Source organism: Spermophilus citellus (assembly GCF_964194105.1).
Source record: "Spermophilus citellus genome assembly, chromosome: 5".
Classification (NCBI taxonomy): Eukaryota; Metazoa; Chordata; class Mammalia; order Rodentia; family Sciuridae; genus Spermophilus; species Spermophilus citellus.
The window spans coordinates 114,121,493-114,141,772 of NC_138186.1; the positions used below are offsets into that span (position 1 = coordinate 114,121,493).

General features: G+C 35.9%; 1 protein-coding gene across 3 annotated transcripts in view; it reads right to left on the bottom strand.

Annotated features, from left to right (window-relative positions):
* ATG5 (autophagy related 5) overlaps positions 1–20,280 on the bottom strand; it is a 143,937-nt gene that overhangs the window by 77,677 nt on the left and 45,980 nt on the right. For all 3 annotated transcript variants that reach the window (XM_081294736.1, XM_081294737.1, XM_081294738.1), the window contains one exon: positions 2,654–2,816. In XM_081294736.1, coding sequence (XP_081150862.1) covers positions 2,654–2,816 — 163 coding nt within the window. The remainder of the gene's footprint in view (positions 1–2,653; positions 2,817–20,280) is intronic.

Here is a 20,280-nt window from a genome sequence, read left to right on the forward strand (position 1 = left end):
TAACAACAACAACAATAATAATAATACTAGTAATTCTTTTACTGAGACAGCTTTACTTTCTTTCAAAGAAAGGCTTTTACATAATTTACAGATACCTAGAAGGCAGATCTTATCTTGTAACACAGATGAAGAAACCGAAATTCAATGGAGTTGAATGACTTAAGAACTACTAGTAGAGCTTAGTTGAACTAAGACAACCTTTTTATTTTTTTATTTTTGGCAGTGCTGGAGATCAAACCCAGGGCCTAGAACATGCTAAGCAAACAGTGTACTATTGAGCTACCTCCACAACCTTGAGACAACTCTTGTTCTTTTGATGACTCTTAAGGATTTTCCTCTACACTCAATCCTCCAATGCACCAACTTAAACATTTCAATCATTTTTAGAATTCTCTCCTGAATCCCTGAACTCTTTTTAGCAGACTCAAGACAGAGTATATTTCAAGAACAAAGACTTTTCTGTCCATTCATTTACTTCAATTCTGAGATCAAATTATTCTCAACTCCCTTCTCTTTATATGATCCCCAGCTTACCCCCATTTAAGCTACCTTCTTGTTCATAAGTCTTCTAAAATATCAATTACTGTTTAGTTAGCCAGAAATAAAAAGGTGTTTTGTAGACTATTTTAATTTGTTAAGAATTTTGGGGGGCTAGGGATATAGCTCAGTTGGCAGAGTGTTTGCTTAGCATGCTAAATACCCTGGGTTCAATCCCCAGCACACCAAAAAAACAAACTAAGTCCAGTGCCTGCCAGGTATTGAAAAATGCCTGACATATAAACATGAAACTAAGGATCAATATAACAAAGAAATGAGGAAATATAATTTACAGTACATACAATACAGATGTACCTTATATGAGGTTTACATATGCTCTGAATTTTGCATAAATTTTAATAAATACTTAATAACTACAAGTACCTCTTGACATTGTAATAATACAGTTGTTACTGCCATGAAAAAAATTTATATTATCAATTTCTTAGCCAAAAACAACTACCAAAGATAGACACAGTATAGAATATTCTAATTGCATTGTAGTTTGCACTGAAAATGTGATCATGCACACTGAAACTGTGCAAAGTAATCTTTTATTTTTTTAATATTTTTTTTAGTTGGTGACAGACCTTTATTTTATTTATTTATATGTGGTGCTGAGAATCGAACCCAGTGTCTCACACATGCCAGGCAAGCGCACTTCCACTGAGCCACACCCCTAGCCCCACAAAGTAATCTTAGTTAATGAAAAAAACTACAATTACTGCATGATCTTTAAGATTTATTGTCAAAATGTAAAATAACTGTTATAAATTTATATAGAAAAATAAAAAATAAAAATGATTATTATATTGTAATTTTAAAATATTAGAAACATTGATTAGAATGTTTTATTTATTCCTAAGCCTGGGTGAACTGGAGTATTTCTATGTTGTAATCAACTTTCACCATTTTATCATTTGTATTTTCAGTATCATGGGCTATCTCTGAATGTTCCTTTAATATGAACATCAACAACATCATTTATTCTGGAACTCCTTCATCCTTTATGTCAAATCTACTTTCCTTATTTATGCTAATGAGTTCACCTCATTTAGTTCCTCTGGCTGCATATCCAGTCTCTTGAAAGGCAGCTATCTCAACTTTTCCAGAGCCAGCTACTACCCAGTTACCTTCTAGTTTCCAATACAGAGTTTTTTGGCTGCATTTATGTTCCCTTGCCAATTCCCTCTTTTTTGTTTATAAAATGTTACATGGGCTTATTGTTGGAAACAAGGAAACATTATATCTGCATGCTTTGCTGTCTATGGACAACATGAATAACTAATGCATAGTGACAAATCACTGACAGACAATGTAAAAAGCAATATGATTTGTCACTGATCATGAACACATCCACTGTTATGTAATGATTCTTGGACTAAACAGCCAGCAATAAAAATTGTACTTTATGTAACTAATTATATGTTAATATACCATGGTAACTGAAATTTGAACTATACGGTCAGTGAACTAGTATTATCTAATTGAATCACAGTAACCATGTGAAGTAAGGAGTATATTTAAACCAACCCTGTGAAGGCAGTAGAAGGAAATCAACACAGGCAATATTAAGGATCTATAACTCCAAAAGATGGAGAACACAGAGATGAGCTTCATGCTCCTCTCATCTACTTCTGTGAAGGTATTTTATAAATCACAGAGAATAGCAGACAAAGTAATGCAAGCATAAAGAAAGTCTGCTGTTCTGAGAAAGCATAGACTGAAGTTGGATCTGTGCCCAAGTAGAGGGTATCATGGTAAACACATCCACAGTTTCCAGCTGTGATCCCAAAAGGGTAATACCTAAGGAATGAGGAAGAAATACTACCAGTAATGGCATTTTCTTCAGAAGCTAAAACAAAGTTTATGTTGTCTTAAGTCACAGAATAAGTGACTTAAGTATTTAAGTCTACTGCTAGAGAATTCATGAACAGAGGAATATTGGGAGGGTATAATATAAGGTATGACTAAAAGTAGCCACTGTGAAAATGTGGGCATGAAGGCTAGAATTAACTTGAAGCACCAATTCTAAAATATATCACTTGTTTACATGGTTATGGTTTTATCATGTTTTATAAAGTGGTACTCTGAAATTAAAAACTGCTATAGTTACCATTTTGTAGTCCCATCCAAAGCTGCTTATGATCTTTTTTCTGCATTTCATTGATTACTTGACTTTTATGCTTTAAAGCATCCGCTTCTTTCATACAAGACATAAAATGAGCTTCAATTGCATCCTTAGATGGACAGTGCAGAAGGTCTTTCTCTGGAAAACTCTATCAAAGGGGGAAAAAAAAAACATATAAAAACAGATATACACACCACAATTTTGCCTTTATAAAGAGAACTGTATCCCTGAATTTTCCAATATTTACCTTCACAATAACCACAAATACTTGTTTAACTTAACTTTAAAATCATTAGCTATTTGTGACATTTTGCACTTTTCCCAAATAATTCTTACATATATTTGTAAAAACACAGAAAAGGAGTGCAATAATTTAAAAAACAGCTTTTCAACTAACCACATCAAGAGTTGAAAGGATGTAGAATGGGACTCCCTCATACCAATGATGGGAATGTAAAATAGTGTAACTAGTTTGGAGAAGTTGGTAGTTCTTCTACCAACTTAAAAAAGGTTGATAATCCTTAAAAAGGGTAACCACACACCTACCATCTGAACCAGTCATTTTACAACTATGTATTTAAGAGAAATTAAAGTATATTCCTATACAAAGACTTGTACATAAATGTTCACAACAACTTTATTTTAATAGCCCAAATAATCAACAAGTGAATACATAAAGTATGGTATAAACTTTTATTAAAGTATATACTGTATGTTGAGTTTACTATTCATCAATTACCTCAATAAAATTGTTTAAAAGTTGTTCTTAAAGTAAAATGGCTAAAGTCACATTCTGTGACTTCACTTGATATATTACACGTGTATCGACCATTACATTCAAAGTAATCAGCATTATTATTTCTATTTAAGTAGGTATTTCTATTTAAGTTCAATTGCTTTCCATTCCAAGCCTATAAAGCAACCCCTAAAACCTAAAGTCACAGAATTAGAAAAGAAGTTCAGTGTATTATAAACATAAGACACAATTTTTAATAATTTCTGGAAAATATTAATTTTGGTATAATTAATCTATAAATTTAAAAATGTTTTTCAATTTCAAAACAAAGATACAATTTTTATTTGTCATTTTAAAAACTGAGCCTTGAGTTGGGAATGTAGGTCAATGTAGTACACTTGCTACTATGTCTGAGAGCATGGATAGATCTCCAGAACCACAAAACATACAAATAAAAATAAAAGTAAACTCTAAAATTATCTTTTAGATATCATTCATTCTCTAGCCTATTGCTTATAGTTTGATATTATAAATTAGTGGCTGAAAATATAAATGGTCTTATTCCAAAGGAAAAAAAAATTTTTGCCTATTTAAGTACTACTCATATATTTCTTAAAATTTTATGTACAAGTTGATTATGGGAGGGGGAAGCAGTTAGATCTCTCAAAACAGTGGTTGGAGAAGCCTCAAATAAAACACCATTGGGGGTAACTTTTGCTTAGCCTAGCTACTCATCACCACACTACCTATGCTTAAAGAATGTCTCACAACTATAAATGATAGCTTACAACTATAAATGAACACACTTTATAGCAAAAGAAAGTTCTATCGAGAGTGTGCAGATATTTTGTGTATACCCTTAACAGAATGTCCACCTTTATATATAGGAAGGCATTGAGGTCATAAATTATATGAAGTTAAGGGAAATAAGAGCAATAGCAGAAAAAGGAGAGGTCTACTTAAGCAACGAAGGCAGTTAAATTGATTGTGGCAAAGAAGAAAGTGATAGATGTCTTAGCTTAAGCCCCACAGCTTCTACTCATGAAATGCTCCTCTGTCTATGATTAGCTTGAGATGGGAATGGAAAGTCTTTTAAAAAACTTCACAATGAAACTAAAAACAGACCCTTGATTCATTACATTTCTAATCTTTTCTAACGTGCATTAGCCATTGTATATAAGTGCATTTATTTTCAATCCAAACAAATTCTTCTAGATAAAGGTGGTAACTCAGACATCATGTTTACTCTCTTTCATTAATCTTCCAAGTCAGACCCACAATAAATCAAACTTAATTTCACTTTTACAAAAGTAATCTGAAAAGCCCCATTTACTTAGATATTATTACTTGTATTGTTTAATGAAAATATTAATCCAGACTGTTTGGAATGTGTCCAGATGCATTAGAGAGAATGAATAATGTTAAAAGAAAGAAAAAAGGCATTCAACTTATTAGTAACACGGCAGACACAGGGTACTCTGTTAAAACAATAAAGCAAAGCCAAAAATGCATTTTCCTTGTCACCTCTGAAAAATCCAACATCTGATTAAACAAGCTGAAGTTGCCAAAGCATAGCAATGTTATTACTGAGTTATCTCTAAAAGTTGGTTCAACATTTAGACAGAAAAATGAGGTAACATTTTTAAAGTTTACTTTAAAAGAGTGTATTATAAAAAAGAAGCTAAGTTAATTGAAACAATGCTAAAAATCAATACACCAAAACCTGTTAATATTTCTTAATTTTCTAATTCTACCAAGATACAATCTACACAATTACCTATAATCAACCATCTCTTTTCCTCCTGTTAAAAATCTATGGGATATCTCTCTTCCTGTTTCCCAGATCCCATTTACTGAACCTTTGGAACCTGGCCCAATTAATTAATCCTTTCCCTTTCCATAGTTATCTTCAATGATTTTTCTCTCTTAATGACTGGTTTCTAACAGTGTTCTTTTATCTTGAAACATAGTAACAGCTACCCCAAACAAAAACCAAACTGGTTCCCTCAACTTCAAGTTCTCTTTGGCTACAGCCTTCTATCTCATCTCCCCTTTACATTCAACCTTTATACTCACCAAGGTCCCTTTACCTCTTATGAATCTACCACAATATGATTATTACCCTTAAGCACTCCACTGCAGCTGCTCTCTCCAAGGTCAACAATTATACCTTTTGATCTTTATCTGTTTTAAGCACTCACTAAATATCTAACACCTATGACTATTCTACATGAAGCAGTCATCTACAAGATTCTTGTTACTGCCACTTCTCATTTTTCTCTTATGTATTCTTAACCTCTTAAGCACATTCCCTTTTCAATTTCTAGCCTAGGACTTCTTCACTTTTTCATGCTCACTCTGAATAAGATTACCTTATTCCATCTTCAGACACATACAAATCTAGTAGAATGTTCCACAAAAACATGTGAAATTCAACAAATTCAAAAATAAACCAATGATTTCTCATCTTCCATTTCTAATCTAGCTCTGTTTAGTTTACATTCTAAATAGATCTGTAATTTGCTCACTTTCAACATCCCCACTGCCGTTTTCTTTGACCAGACTAAGATCTATTGGTGGTTTCTAAAAAAATCTCTTTAACTGGGCCCTACTCCTACAGTCTTACCCACAAATCATTTTTTACAATCAGAGTGATTGTCCTAAAATGCAAACCTAATGTTCTCATTTCACATGGTCCTAGTTTTAGGATAAAATCAAACTGATTCTAAAGTCTTCAAGATTCTAAATTACTCTGGTCTCTGTTAACCTATCTGGCATAATTTCTCATTACCATTTCACCCTATTCCTTCTACACACTAACCCCACACTCCAGCTCCAATGATTTTATCTCATTTCCTTCAACATTCTTTGAGTTCTTTCAGCTATATCTGTGTCCTCACACTATTTCCTCTGCATAGAACATTCTTTCTCCATGTATCACCTAACCACTTTTAAACTGCCTCCTACCCCCACCAAAAAACCCTCCTTGGTCTTCAGATACAGTTTCTACATCACTTCCTCCAGAAATCTTGCCCTTTCTCTAAGCCAGGGTTAAGGTAACAATATCCTTATCCTTGACTCAATTATGACATTTATTTGGCAGTATTATAATGTCTATTGGCATATTCTTGGGTGACAGTGCCCTGAAAGTTCACAAGACAGAGGCCATGAATGTTCTCACCTCTCTCAATAGGTGGGTGGGTGTGTGTGTGTGTGTGTGTGTGTGTGTGTATTGCTGAGGACTGAACCCAGAGATGCTTTACCACAGAGCTACATTCCCAGCCCTTTTTATTTTTTATTTTGAGACAGGGTCTCACCAAGTTGCTGAGACTAGCCTCAAAGTTGCAATCCTCCTGCCTCGGGCTTGCTGGGACCAAAGGCATCCACTACTGCATCTAGTCTCAATAATAATTTTTAAAATCTTCACCGGGATATAATTCATATACAATGAAACACAGGAATTTAAGAACACAGTTAGTAGAGCTTTATCCCAAACCAGGTAACAGAATATTACCATTGACCCTCTCTTCCCACTCTGCCAAAAGTTATTTTGTACCTCTTGCATTCATTTCCCTCCTTCCCACCCAATCACTGATATGATCTGTAACACCAGAGATTAGTTTAGTCTGTTAAAAAAAAAAGTCATATAAATAAAACCAGTGTTCTATAATCTATCATCTTTCACTTAGCATAATGCTTTTGAGAATCATTCATGTTACTGCACATCAGTAATTAGGTCCTTTTTGTTGCTGAGTAGCATGCCATTGAATGAATGTTTCACAATGTGTTTACCCAAATATCTCTTAAAAGATATTAGGATTGTTTCCAGGTTTGAACTATTATTAATAAAACTACTATGAACATTAATATACACAGTCTCTTGGTAGATAGTGCCTTTTCATCTTTCTTGAATAAACATTTAGAAACAGAAATGCAGGGTGATACAGTCTAAGTGTATATTTAACATCATTTAAAAACTGCCAAACTGTTTTTCAAAGTGACAGAACAATTTTAAACTCTCATCAGCAAATTATGACAGTTCTGGTTACTCCATGTCCTCAAACTTAGTACTTGGTGTCAGTCTTTTTCATTTTAGTCACTCTATTGAGTGTAAAGTAACATCTCATTGTGTTTTAATTTACCTTTTTCCCTAATGACTAAAGATGTTCAGTGCCTTTTCATGTGCTGGTTGGTAATTCATATGTTGTTCTGCAAAGTTTCTGGTCAAGTCTTTTATACTTGTTCCAAAGCAACTGATACGTTAGGAAACAAGCTGAATGCAATGTGAATTGCGTGTACTTAAATAAAATAATGTCCATAATAATAGGAAAATTGCACCCAGATAAACCAAACTGCATAGGAATACAGAACACACACACACACACACACACACACACACACACACACACACACACACAGAAATGGACCCACTACTTCATGTTAGGAACCACAGTCATCCACATCAGGTGTTACAATTTTCTGTCTGAATCCACATAACTAACAATTGGCAAGCTTCAACTCTTCCAATGCCCATTTCAACAAGCAAACTTCTAATCTTTTTCAATTTAAAATGCCATATTTATTATAGTGTTTACATATTGCTTAACCTTTTAATATGTATAAGACTGTGCTATGGATCTTACCAGGTTTCTGTCTTTTTGTCACAAAAAGTTGTTGGATGCAGTGCCCTATCCCTTTCCCTGTAAGTCCCATGGTTTTTATTTCTCAATTTTTAACAGCACAGTGATTGAGAAAAATATATTGCATTATAGCAGAATGTCTATGAAACTAGAGGGACCAGATGTCCTTGCCATTTTCTTCATCTTAGGCTGAAACATTGAAAAACCATTAGTCTAGTCTGAAGATGGCCTCGAATAGAATGCATCACACCCCGTGTACCGCGCCACTGTGCGGGTGAATAACGAGTTAGAACAAAGACAAAAAAACTATCTTGTTAGGAACTTACAGCAAAATGGGGGTGCACCAAAACCTAGAGGAAGGATTTCCAGCACCGAGATCCAGTAATTGAGTCTCAAACACGAGCCAACTGTGCGACCGGAGATCCGGGCTGACTAATCCGTGCGGCCCGCCATGCGGCTACAGACGGCGGGGCATCGCTGAGAAGCGGCCAGCAAGCAGAGAGAAACGTTGCTGCGGAGTCTGTGGAATCCTGCCGGCTGAGCCCTCACTGAGCCCCGGGCTGAGTTCGGGATTTCAGATGGGGAAGGAAGCAGTACAGTTCTATCCCCCACAACGGAAACTCCACCAAGGAAACCAGTGGCCACCATCTTGGAGAGCTAAAGTAACCACCGCCACTCTCCGACAGATTGCAACCATAAAACACGTGCGTGTTACTCAGCTCATCTCCCATACAGCAGGGAATTCGCAGAAAATCTCTCCTAGGCTTTCCGGGGGAGGGATTATCAGAGCGAGCCTGCATAAAGATGCAGGGAAAACTAGAGACACCCGACCTTCAAGTCCCCCTCCCATCAGCGGGGGAAAACAAAACCTGTCTTGCGGGGGGGGGGGGGGGAGTGGAAAATATCAAAACAATAGAGTGTGTGTGGGGGGTTCCCAATAGCCACCCTCCACACCCAACAAACGGCAGGCCCAGAGTATAGTTTGAACTGCCGAGAGGCATCACTCAGGGGAAATCTGGTCTTGCAGGAGAAACCAGGACTAACAGGAGAAACCAGGGGACTACAGGCCAGGCCCTCTCGACTGGGCGGCTGGAGACCGCATGCCCCCCGGCGACAGCCCACCCGCTGCCTGCGTGACTGGGCGGCTGGAGAACGCCCACCCGCCGGCGACAGCCCACCCGCTGCCCGCGCGACTGGGCGGCTGGAGACTGCCAGCCCTCGGGCGACAGCCGGCCCGCTGCCCACACAACTGGGTGGCTGGAGACCGCCTGCCCGCCAGTGACCGGGAGCTGAAACCAACCAGTCCCACCCCCCCATTCAGAACTCCGGCAAGGAGCCTGGGGCCCGCCATAGCAGAGAGGTGACGTCACTGGAGCTCGGCCGGCGGAATTCCTTCCCAGCGGAATCCACTTTAGTAGGCATAGTCTACCAACACAAAGGAGAGACAACAGAGATATACAAAACCAAAACAAATCTATAGAAGAGAGCAGAAACACAGCAATCAAATAGAGCTGGAAAGTAACGTGAACATCATGAAAAAACAAGGGAAAAAAGGAGTACAAACAATGCAGGACAACTTAAGTCTACAGGAGGACCTAGAAGCATCAGAAACATGGATAGGGAAAGAACTCAAGGCATACCTAACTCAGATGGAAAGGAATATTAGAGAAGACATGAGACAGCAAGTCCAAGCAATAAAAGTATATTTTGAAAATGAATTAAACAAACAAATTCAAATGGCAAAGAATGAGCTTTACCAGGAGATAGAGATCTTTAAAAAAATCAAACAGTAATCCTAGAAATGCAGGAAACTATAAACCAAATTAAAAATTCAAACGAGAATATTACAAATACACTAGATCAAGTAGAAGTCAGAACATCAGATAATGAAGACAAAGTTTATCAACTTGAAAAGAATATAGTCAACACAGAAAAGATGCTTAAATCCCACGAGCAATCTATTCAAGAGATATGGGATGTCATAAAAAAAACAAATTTGAGAGTCATCGGGATAGAAGAAGGCATAGAGAATCAAACCAAAGGAATGGACAACCTATTAAATGAAATAACTCTAGAAAACTTCCCAGAGATGAAAGATGGAATGGATTGCCAAATCCTGGAAGCCTACAGGAGCAGAAATCAATGAAATTGAAACAAAACAAAAAAAAAAAAACATTAAAAAATTGAAAAAACTAAAAGTTGGTTCTTTGAAAAAATAAATAAAATCGACAGGCCCTTAGCCATGCTAACGAAGAGGAGAAGAGAGAGAACTCAAATTACTAACATACGGGATGAAAAAGGCAATATCACAACAGACACTACAGAAATACAGAAGATAATTAGAAAGTATTTTGAAACCCTATATTCCAATAAAATAGAAGATAGTGAAGATATCGATAAATTTCTTAAGTCATACGATCTGCCCAGATTGAGTCAGGAGGACACACACAATTTAAACAGACCAATAACAAAGGAAGAAGAAGAAGAAGCCATCAAAAGACTACCAACCAAAAAAAGCCCTGGACCGGACGGGTATACAGCAGAGTTCTACAAAACCTTCAAAGAAGAATTAATACCAATACTTTTCAAGCTATTTCAAGAAATAGAAAAAGAAGGAGTTCTTCCAAATTCATTCTATGAGGCCAACATCACCCTGATCCCGAAACCAGACAAAGACACTTCAAAGAAAGAAAACTACAGACCAATATCTCTAATGAACTTGGATGCAAAAATTCTCAATAAAATCCTGGCGAATCGAATACAAAAGCATATCAAAACATTGTGCATCATGATTAAGTAGGATTCATCCCTGGGATGCAAGGCTGGTTCAATATACGGAAATCAATAAATGTAATCCACCACATCAATAGACTTAAAGACAAGAACCATATGATCATCTCGATAGATGCAGAAAAAGCATTCGACAAAGTACAGCATCCCTTTATGTTCAAAACACTAGAAAAACTAGGGACTTACCTCAACATGGTAAAAGCTATATATGCTAAACCTCAGGCTAGCATCATCCTAAATGGAGAAAAACTGAAGGCATTCCCTCTAAAATCTGGAACAAGACATGGATGCCCTCTATCACCACTTCTATTCAATTTAGTTCTTGAAATACTAGCCAGAGCAATTAGACAGACAAAAGAAATTAAAGGCATAAAAATAGGAAAGGAAGAAATTAAATTATCACTATTTGCGGATGACATGATTCTATACCTAGAAGACCCAAAAGGGTCTACAAAGAAACTGCTAGAGTTAATAAATGAATTCAGCAAAGTGGCAGGCTATAAAATCAACACGCATAAATCAAAGGCATTCCTGTATATCAGCAACAAAACTTCTGAAATGGAAATGAGGAAAACCACACCATTCACAATATCCTCAAAGAAAATAAGATAATTGGGAATCAACCTAACAAAAGAGGTGAAAGATTTATACAATGAAAACTACAGAACCCTAAAGAGAGAGATAGAAGAAGATCTTAGAAGATGGAAAAAATGTACCCTGTTCAGGGATAGGCAGAACTAACATCATCAAAATGGCGATATTACCAAAAGTTCTCTACAGGTTTAATGCGATGCCAATCAAAATCCCAATGGCATTTCTTGTAAAAATAGATAAAGCAATCATGAAATTCATATGGAAAAATAAAAGACCCAGAATAGCAAAAGCAATTCTAAGCAGGAAGTGTGAATCTGGAGGTATAGCGATACCAGAGTTCAAACTGTACTACAAAGCAATAGTAACAAAAACAGTGTGGTACTGGTACCAAAACAGGCAGGTGGACCAAGGGTACAGAATAGAGGACACAGAAACCAATCCACAAAATTACAACTTTCTTATATTTGATAAAGGGGCTAAAAGCATGCAATGGAGGAAAGATAGCATCTTCAACAAATGGTGCTGGGAAAATTGGAAATCCATATGCAACAAAATAAAACTGAATCCCTTTCTCTCGCCATGCACAAAAGCTAACTCAAAATGGATCAAGGAGCTAGATATCAAATCAGAGACACTGCGTCTGATAGAAGAAAACGTTGGCTCCGATCTACATACTGTGGGGTCGGGCTCCAAATTCCTTAATAGGGACGCCCATAGCCCAAGAGTTAATAACAAGAATAAACAAATGGGACTTACTTAAACTAAAAAGTTTTTTCTCAGCAAGAGAAACAATAAGAGAGGTAAATAGAGAGCCTACATCCTGGGAACAAATTTTTACCCCTCACACTTCAGATAGAGCCCTAATATCCAGAATATACAAAGAACTCAAAAAATTAAACAATAAGATAACAAATAACCCAATCAACAAATGGGCCAAGGACCTGAACAGACACTTCACAGAGGAGGACATACAATCAATCAACAAGTACACGAAAAAATGCTCACCATATCTAGCAGACAGAGAAATGCAAATCAAAACCACCCTAAGATACCATCTCACTCCAGTAAGATTGGCAGCCACTATGAAGTCAAACAACAATAAGTGTTGGCGAGGATGTGGGGAAAGGGTACACTTGTACACTGCTGGTGGGACTGCAAATTGGTGAGGCCAATTTGGAAAGCAGTATGGAGATTCCTGGGAAAGCTGGGAATGGTACCACCATTTGACCCAGCTATTCCCCTTCTCGGACTATTCCCTGAAGACCTTAAAAGAGCATACTACAGGGATACTGCCACATCGATGTTCATAGCAGCACAATTCACAATAGCTAGACTGTGGAACCAACCCAGATGCCCTTCAATAGATGGATAAAAAAATGTGGCATTTATACACCATGGAGTATTATGCAGCAATAAAAAATGACAAAATCATGGAATTTGCAGGGAAATGGATGGCACTAGAGCAGATTATGCTAAGCAAAGCTAGCCAATCCTTAAAAAACAAATGCCAAATGTCTTCTGTGATATAAAGAGAGCAACTAAGAACAGAACAGGGAGGAAGAGCATGAGGAAAAGATTAACATTAAACAGAGACCAGTGGGGGGAGAGAAAGGGAGAGAGAAGGGAAAGCATATGGAAATGGTAGGAGACCCTCAATGTTACACAAAATTACATATAAGAGGTTGTGAGGAGAAAGGGGGAGGGGAAACAAGGGAGAGAATTGAACAACAGCAGATGAGGTAGAGAGGGAAGATGGGAGGGGAGGGGAGGGGGGATAGTAGGGGATAGGAAAGGTAGCAGAATACAACAGTCACTAATATGCCATTATGCAAAAATGTGAGTGTATAACCGATGTGATTCTGCAATTTGTATTTGGGGTATAAATGGGAGTTCATAACCCAATTGAGTCAAATGTATGAAAGATGATATATCGTGAGCTTTGTAATGTTTTGAACAACCAATTAAAAAAAAAACCAAAAAAAAAAAAAACCCATTAGTTAGCATGATTTGTTATAGGCTTTTCTTATATACCCTTTTCTTATATACCCTTTGTCAAACTGAAGAAAATTTCTTTTATTTCTAAGTTTGGTAAGGGATTTGTTAACAAATGAGTATTGAATTCAGTCAATGCTTATCTCCTTGCCCCATGTCTATTATTTTTGTAATGTTATTTTTCTTTATCCTGTCAATTTAATAAATTACACTGATTGACACTTGAATGTTAACTCAATCTTGTATTCTTGGGATAAACTCAATTCAGCCACAGTTTGTATTATGCTTTTTATGTATGAATAGATTCAACTGTCTAGTTATTTTTTTGAGGGCTTCCGTATCTATGTTGATGAGGACTAGTGATCTAAACTTTCCTTGTAATTTCTCCAATAGTTTTTAGTATCAGAGTTATTCCAGCCTCTAACAAAGCAGGGAAATGTTCTCTTTTCTCTTTACTGCAAAAAGCTTGCTCTAGAGAATTCATCAATACACTATTACAGAGTTTTATTTTGTGAGGTTTTTAAAATTATAAATCCAGTTCCTTTACAGATGAAGATGTTATTAATTTCTGTCATTTCTTGTCTCAGTTTTGGTTTGAATGTTTCCATTTGTCACATTTATTGGCATAATGTTACTCTTATTTCCTACTATCCTTTAATGGCTTTACCATCTGTAGTAATTATATCCAATCTTCCATCTTGATATCATCATATTGGTTTTTTTTTTGTATAGAAAATTACAGCTTTTCATTCCCTCAAGCACTGATTTAGGTGAATGCCATAAACTTTAATACATTGTATTTTCATTACCATTCAGTTTGAAATATTGTTGTTTTCCTTGTGCTATCTTTTTTGAGCCAAAGTTAACAAACAATTTAGTGTCCATATTCTTTGAATGACTATGCTCAGATAATTTTGCTTATGTAAAATTGATATTTTTTACTTATGTAAAGTTGATGGTTGATATACCATCAACCCTTCATTATAATTATTCTTGCTTTAAACAGCTTTTCTCCTTTAAAGAAATTAAAATAAATAATCTTTACATTTACTATTTACCATTTCCAATGTTTCATTCTTACCAATATATTTTTTAAAATATTTTTAGTTACAGATGTTCACAGTACCCTTATTTTGTTTATTTAGCTGTGTGCGTGTGTGTGTGTGTTTAATGCAGTGCCTCACACATGCTAGGCAAGCAAGCACTCTACCACTGTGCCACAAACCCAGACCTTTTACCATTATTTCTTAATGGTATTTTAAGATGTTATTCTATTGTCTTTTGACCTTCACTGTTTTTGATAAGAAACCAGTCATCATTTGCATTGTTCCTTTTTATGTCCTCTTATTTTTCTCTGGCTACTTTTACCATTTTCTACTTATAACTGGTTTCCAGCAGTTGGGTTACAATGTGTATAGGTGTGATTTTCTAAATATTTGTCCTCCTTGGAGTTTATTTTCTAGGACACTTACTGGAGAATTATCTTGCCAAATTATTAACCATTATTCACCAGTACTACTCAACATACTTCTTCAAACTCTAGCCAGAACAATTAAGGAAAAGAAATTCAAGGGATACAAACAGGAAAGAGAAAAATTATCTGTGGATGACATGTTCCTATATCTAGAAGACCCAAAAACTCCATAAAAACACTTCTAGAGCTGATAAATAAATTCAGCAAAGTATCAGAACACAAGATTACTACCCATTAACCAACAGTTTTCCTATTTTCCAATAATAAATCTGCTGACAAAGAAATCAGGAAATTCTCGTGTCCAAAATAACCTCAAGAAAATAAAAATATTTGGGAATAAATCTAACCAAGGAGGTAAAAGACCTCTACAATGAAAACTAAAGAACACTGAAGAAAAAAAATTGAATACTTTAGAAGATGGAAAGACTTCCCATGTTCTTAGGTAGGCAGAATTAATATTGTCAAAATGCCTACATTACCAAAACACTATACAGATTCAACACAATCTCAACCAAATACCTAAAACAGTCTTCAAACAACTAGGAAAAATAGTCTTAAAATTCATTGGAAGAATAAAAAACCCAGAATAGCCAATGCAATACTAAACAAGAAGAGTGATGCTGGAGGCATCACAATACCTGATCTCCTCCAGTTGTGGTGGCACATACCTATAATCCCAGCAGTTTGGGAGATTGAGGCAGGAAGACTGTAAGTTCAAAACCAGCCTCAGCAGTTAAACACCTGGGTATCAAAGGAAAACAAACAAACAAAAACAACCTGACCCCAAATTATACTACAGAGCTATAGTAACAAAACCAGCATGGTATTAGCATCAAAATAGATATGAGAACCAGTGGAATAGGATAGAAAACACAGAGACAAACCCACATAGTTAACATTCATCTCATACTGAACAAAGGTGCCAAAAATGGCAAAGAACCTTTTTAACAAATGGTGCTGGGAAAACTGAATTTTCTTATAGAAGAATAAAACTAGATCCCTCTCTCTCATCTTGCATAAAAGTTAAATCAAAGTGGATCAAAAACATAGGAATTACATCAGAAACGCTGCAACAGTTAGAAGAAAGCATAGGGTCAACACTGTGCAGGCACCCACTTCCTTAACAAGACCCTGAAAACTTAAGAAACAAAAACCAAGAATCAATAAGTGGGAATGGCATCAAATTAAAAAGTTTCTGCACAGAGCAAAGGAAACAAGAACATGAAGAGAAAGCATACATAATGGGAGAAAATCCTTGCCACCTACTCTTTTGATAGAAGATTCATATCCAGAATAAATATATACACACTACACACACACACACACCAAAAATAAAAAAAAACCCCACAAATAACCTAATCAATAAATGGCCAAAAGAAATTGAGCAGACATTTCTCAAAAGTAGAAATACAAATGACCAATAAATACATGAAAAAATGTTCAACACCCTCAACAATCAGGAAAATGCAAATCAAAACTATAATGAGACTTCATCTCACTCCAGTTAGAATGGGAATCATCAAGAAAACAAATAATAAATGCTGGCAAGAATGTGGGGGAAAAGGTACACTCATACTTTGTTGGTGGGATTGCAAATTAGTACAACTACTTTGGAAAGCACTAGATGGAGATTCCTCTAAAAACCAATAGAAGCACCATTTGATCCAGCTGTCTCACTCCTTGGTATTTATCCAAAAGAACTAAAGTCAGCATACTATAGTGATAGGGAGGGGCACACCAAAGTCTATGGCAGTACAATTCACAACAGCCAAGTTATGACATCAGCCCAGATGCCCATCAACAGATGAATGGATAAAGAAAGTGTGGAATATATACACAATGGAGTTTTACTCGGCCATAAAGAACAAAATTATGCCATTTGCTGGTAAACAGAGAACATCATGCTAAGTGAAATAAGCCAGACTCATAAATTCAAGGGTCAAATGTCTTCTCTCTGCTAGAGCAGTGTAAGGAAAAAGGGGATAAAGGTAGATGCCATGAAAATAGAGTGGACATAAGTGTAGAGGAAGGGTATTGAGGGGGCAGAAGGATGGACAGGAAAGGAAAGAACTGAGGAATGAATTTGACAAATTATGCTATGTGTTTATATATGAATATACCACAGGTTATGTATATCTATAAACTATCAATTGAAAGAAGAAAAAAAATAATAGATGAAAAGCCAGGGAAGTAGAAGAAGGAGAACAGGGGAAGGAAGGATGGTAAAGAGAAAACACTGTGGACAGAAATGGAGTAAATCATATTCCATGCATGTGTGAGTGTGTCAAATGGACCCCACAATTATGTATAATTGCAATGCACTAATAAAGACTTTTATTTAAAAAAACTGAGATATAACTCACTTCTTAAGATTCACCTTTTTAAAGAAGTAGGATTTGAGTGGCTTTCATTATATTCACATGGTCATGCAATCAGTACTTACCTAATGGCGTAACATTTTCATCATCCCATAAAGAAAACAACCCCACACCCATTAGCACTGTTTCCATGCTGTCCTTCTAAATGCTGAAAAGCAATTAATGTACTATCTCTATGGATTTCACTACACTGGACATTTAATAGAAATGAATTATACACCATGCAGTTTTTTGTCTTCCTTCTTTCATTTAACATTATGTTTTCAAGGTTGTAGAGAACATTTGTAATACATTCCTATCATGAAATAATTATATTTCAGATTATATGATATATATTGTTCATCCATTCATCAATCAATAGTGGGCATTTGAGTTGCTTCCAGTTTTTGCTTATTATAAATAATGAAGTTATGAATATCCATGTACAAGTTTTGGTGTTGGTTTATTTTCCATTCTCTTGTGTACATTATTAGGAGTGGAATGCTGCATCACATAATAAGTCTGTTTAAACATCTGAGGACGTGCTACACTGCTTGGTGGATGTACTTACTTTACTTTCCCATCAATAATGAAAGAAGGCTGCAATGAGGACACACCCTCTTCAACATATTATTATCCAACTTTTAAAATTATGATCAATCTAGGATGTGTAGGGATAAATCACTGTAAAGTTTTCATTGTTGTTGTTGTTTTGTTTTTGTATTTCCCCAATGGCTAATTATGCTAAGCATCTCTTCATATATTTACTGGCCAATTTTACATCTTCTTTGAAGAAATGCCTATTCAAATCCTTTGGCCATTTTTCACTTGTTTATTTATCTTTTTATTCTTGAGTTATAAAAGTTCTTTATACTGTAGTCTATACACTTATTAGATATACAATTTGTAAATATTTTCCCAATTATGTAGGTTCCCAACAGCCTTAATTACTGTAACTTTGAGAAATTAGCCTATTATTTCTCTAGAAAATTTTGTTTCTGTATTTTCCAAAATTCTAGTAAAGAATACATATCGTGTAAAATGGTATTTCTGTTCTAGAAGTTTTATAGAAAGAGATGTGTATATTTATAATGGTTTTTAAAATGCCGAAAACTACCCTGAAAGAATGAATTCACCCTTAATTCCATTATCCAAAGATTATAGCTATCTTATTTTTATAAATTTTCAGTCTTTCCTTGTTTATAAGAAAGGATGGTAGTTGTTCTTATATAACTTATGCCATATACACACACAATAAGTATACATATACATTCGACACCTTCATGCTGGTGATTAAACTCAGGGAGGGCCTCAAGTATTCTAGACAAATGCTATACAACTAAGCTACATTCCCAACACATAGAATTTTATGTGCTGCCTTTGGTTGTGTTTTGTTTTTTCTTTCTTTCAATTTAAGAATATAAACCTTTCATTAAGTCATTAAAATTCCCCCCCCCCCCGCCAATTTTTTTTTCTTTAGCCCATTCTCTCCCCCCTCTCATCTCCATGAACTCCAATTACATGTATGTTAGACTATATGGTGTTATCTCAGAGGCTCTGTTGTTGTGGGCTTATCTAAGGGTCAATTTCTACTGAAGCAAATTTTCCTTCACTCATTATACATGACATATTTCTGTTTATTTGCCAGGCAAGTAATTGCTGATTGTGTATTGGGCATTGTGAATATGGTATAAGGATTCCAGCTTATCTGTTTCTTTTAAGCTACTGAGTTTTGTTCTTGATAGCTTAGTTTATGCTTAAAATAAGCTTAAAATGGCTTAGTTTAAGGCTTTATTAGGGCAGGTCTAGAACAACTCTTACTCTACAACAGAGGTTGTTAAACTTTCTGTAGAGAATTTGTCATGAATAAGCCATACCTTTCAACTGCAAATACTCAACTCTGCTGTTATAGCCCCAAAGAAGCCACAGATAATATTGTATAAACTTTCATAGATGATCGCATTTCAATGCATCTTTATTTATGGTTACTGAAACTTTTTTATGGTCACAAACTTTTATTCTTAATTTTTTCCCAAACATTTAAACATAAATACTACCCCTATGTCATAGGCCATGCAAAAACTATCAGTAGGCCAGCTAGCTGTGGTGGTATACCTATAACTCCAATGATTCATGAGGCTAAGGCAAGATGATGGATCACAAGTTAAAGCCCAGTTTGGACCATTTAGTGAGACGTGGTCTCAAAAAGGGGTGGGGGTGGGGAATGTGGATGTATCTCAGTAGTAAGAGTGTCCCTGAGTTCAATCTGCAGTACCAAGTCAAAAGAAGACAAAAGAAAAAGGGGGGCGTGGGGTCAGAGGCCAGATTTGACATACAATCCATGGTTTGCCAATCCCTGACCTGAAGTATAATACTTAATTTCAAATTCTGGTATTTCAGATAAATGTTCAGTGTGTTATCTTGATGTATATATATATATATTCTGGACAATCTGGAATCCAATATTACCACTGTAGGACTCCCAGCATCTAGTTCTGCTCTTAACCCCATAACAACCACTCTCTACTAGGCCTTGCAATCATCTATGTAGGTGTAGCCCAGCCCTCAACCAAGTACCTTTGGGAACCCCCACCCCACACATATACACCTTAGTTCCTTCTTACGGATACCCTTCCTAGCAAGTTCCAATTACTTCAGAAACCCAATACTCCAATCTCTGCATCTTCAGTTCAGTATAACTCCCTTGCTCTGTGCTTCAATTCTGCTCCTTATGCCACAGTCAGAATACTGTCCCAAAGCACAAAGATGAACTAACCACGGGGCTTGCTTTGTTTGCTCTCAAATATTCAGTGCCTAAAAGTAGCTCTACTTAATGTATTTTGTCATGTTTTATAGTTACAGTTAAAGAAAAAAAAAATACTAGTTACTCTGCCAAAGCTAAAAGCCGATATTAACTTCACTACATATTTGATTAATATATGAGTGACTAAATAAACCTAATTTCATAGTTTGTATGAACCTCCATGATCAACACTTCATGGTGTTCACTCTATAATCTTTTTCCCCTG